Genomic DNA, 2,500 nt, shown 5'->3' on the forward strand with positions numbered 1-2,500 from the left:
GCCCACCAACTTCCTGGCCAAGGGTTTGCTGGGAGACCTGTTCAGACGAGGAGGGAGTGGGGGGGGCAGTTGTAACCATGACCACTGTTACTCCAGTCATGCAGTGTAACAGACGATAACAGACGATAACAGACGATAACAGACGATAACAGACGATAACAGACGTTTGTTCTAAGATGTTTTACAACCGGAACACAATTAAACAAAAACAAATGTGACATTTTTTTCCACTCATCTGATGATTTTAATTTAAAGGGAAATTCCGTTTTTTTCAGCTCTTAAAATGAAATATTTTTTAAATCAAAACAAGCTTCAACGTCTTGACTCTCAGTCTGGAACAGATCGTTCTTTTTCTTTTTTAAACTGGAATAAAAACCATTACCTGGCAAACACTCTGTCCTTGATGCCTTTCTCCTTTCCATACTGCACAGACTGCACCTCTGTCCGTCCACTGAAGACACAGGGGACAAACACATGGACAGAAATGCATCAACTGTGTGAAGTCATAAACGAATATAAAGACGTTTTCGGCCGTTACGCAGCAGAGTGAACAGAACTGCGCCGAGAAGTAAAGACGAAATGACACGACGACCACTTCAACGTCATGTGAACACGGAGACCTATTTCAAAAATCTGCCATTGAAAAGTAGGACCGTTGGAGCGGCACAGAGTGGGAGTGAACGTAAGAGCACAGCTCATCCATGATTCAGCTCCGCCGCTCAATAACACAATGAGCAAACACCACACCATCTGCATGGACCGACATTTCACAGAAAAGGTAAATATATATATATATAAACACGAGACGGTGTCAGCCACGAAATCATCTACATCAGGAGTGTCAAACATACGGCCCGTGGGCCAAACCCGGCCCGCTCGATGAACTTTGACAAAGACTTGACACCCCTGATCTACATCATCATCATCTGTCAGAACGGGACCTCTGAACACACGACCTTCTTACCAGTATCTGAACTTTGAGCCCAGGGTGAAGTAGTGGGCAAAGAAGTTCTTTTGCGGCGGGATGGGCCGCTCCAGACGGAAAAAGGTGTGGTGCTCCACACAGGCCTTCCACAGATTCTTACAGGCACGATAGTTGACCATGTTAAAGCCCAGCAGAGTGTCCCGGGTCTCAGTCTGTGCCCAGAGAGAGTTGGTAGTAGACCATTGTCAGTTTGTCAACTTATTAAACACTGCATTTGTTCAATCAATATAAAAAAAGAAGAAGTGACTTGAAAAACAAAAAAAAAAAACAATCTCGTATGTTTTCATTCAGTGCAGTCGATGGTAAAAAGCAGCAGCGTAACATCAGGAGACCATCAGACTGTGAACAGGTTTAACATTTGTCCTAGTTCACTTTGCTGCTGTGAAAAAAAAACAACATGACCACTGTTACTCCAGTCATGCAGTGTAACAGACGATAACAGACGATAACAGACGATAACAGACGATAACAGACGATAACAGACGATAACAGACGATAACAGACGTTTGTTCTAAGATGTTTTACAACCGGAACACAATTAAACAAAAACAAATGTGACATTTTTTTCCACTCATCTGATGATTTTAATTTAAAGGCAAATTCCGTTTTTTCAGCTCTTAAAATGAAGTATTTTTTTTAAATCAAAACAAGCTGCAACTTCTTGACTCTCAGTCTGGAACAGATCGTTCTTTTTCTTTTTTAAACTGGAATAAAAACCATTACCTGGCAAACACTCTGTCCTTGATGCCTTTCTCCTTTCCATACTGCACAGACTGCACCTCTGTCCGTCCACTGAAGACACAGGGGACAAACACATGGACAAAAATGCATCAACTGTGTGAAGTCATAAACGAATATAAAGACGTTTTCGGCCGTTACGCAGCAGAGTGAACAGAACTGCGCCGAGAAGTAAAGACGAAATGACACGACGACCACTTCAACGTCATGTGAACACGGAGACCTATTTCAAAAATCTGCCATTGAAAAGTAGGACCGTTGGAGCGGCACAGAGTGGGAGTGAACGTAAGAGCACAGCTCATCCATGATTCAGCTCCGCCGCTCAATAACACAATGAGCAAACACCACACCATCTGCATGGACCGACATTTCACAGAAAAGGTAAATATATATATATATAAACACGAGACGGTGTCAGCCACGAAATCATCTACATCAGGAGTGTCAAACATACGGCCCGTGGGCCAAACCCGGCCCGCTCGATGAACTTTGACAAAGACTTGACACCCCTGATCTACATCATCATCATCTGTCAGAACGGGACCTCTGAACACACGACCTTCTTACCAGTATCTGAACTTTGAGCCCAGGGTGAAGTAGTGGGCAAAGAAGTTCTTTTGCGGCGGGATGGGCCGCTCCAGACGGAAAAAGGTGTGGTGCTCCACACAGGCCTTCCACAGATTCTTACAGGCACGATAGTTGACCATGTTAAAGCCCAGCAGAGTGTCCCGGGTCTCAGTCTGTGCCCAGAGAGAGTTGGTAGTAGACCATTGTCAG

The 2,500-nt window shown here is 44.1% G+C and overlaps 1 protein-coding gene across 1 annotated transcript in view; it reads right to left on the bottom strand.

Moving 5' to 3' along the window:
- Window positions 1-2,500, bottom strand: part of ptpn4a (protein tyrosine phosphatase non-receptor type 4a) — a 47,456-nt gene that overhangs the window by 10,279 nt on the left and 34,677 nt on the right. The window contains exons 12-14 of the mRNA XM_008329069.3: window positions 2,291-2,463; window positions 1,709-1,777; window positions 1-37 (exon numbers count right to left, since the gene is read on the bottom strand). The exon at window positions 1-37 is cut by the window's left edge and continues 80 nt beyond it. Of these exons, the coding sequence (XP_008327291.1) occupies window positions 1-37; window positions 1,709-1,777; window positions 2,291-2,463 (279 nt within the window). The remainder of the gene's footprint in view (window positions 38-1,708; window positions 1,778-2,290; window positions 2,464-2,500) is intronic.

The sequence above is a fragment of the Cynoglossus semilaevis genome, chromosome 16 (assembly GCF_000523025.1).
Source record: "Cynoglossus semilaevis isolate Cse_v1.0 chromosome 16, Cse_v1.0, whole genome shotgun sequence".
In the NCBI taxonomy this organism is placed as follows: Eukaryota; Metazoa; Chordata; class Actinopteri; order Pleuronectiformes; family Cynoglossidae; genus Cynoglossus; species Cynoglossus semilaevis.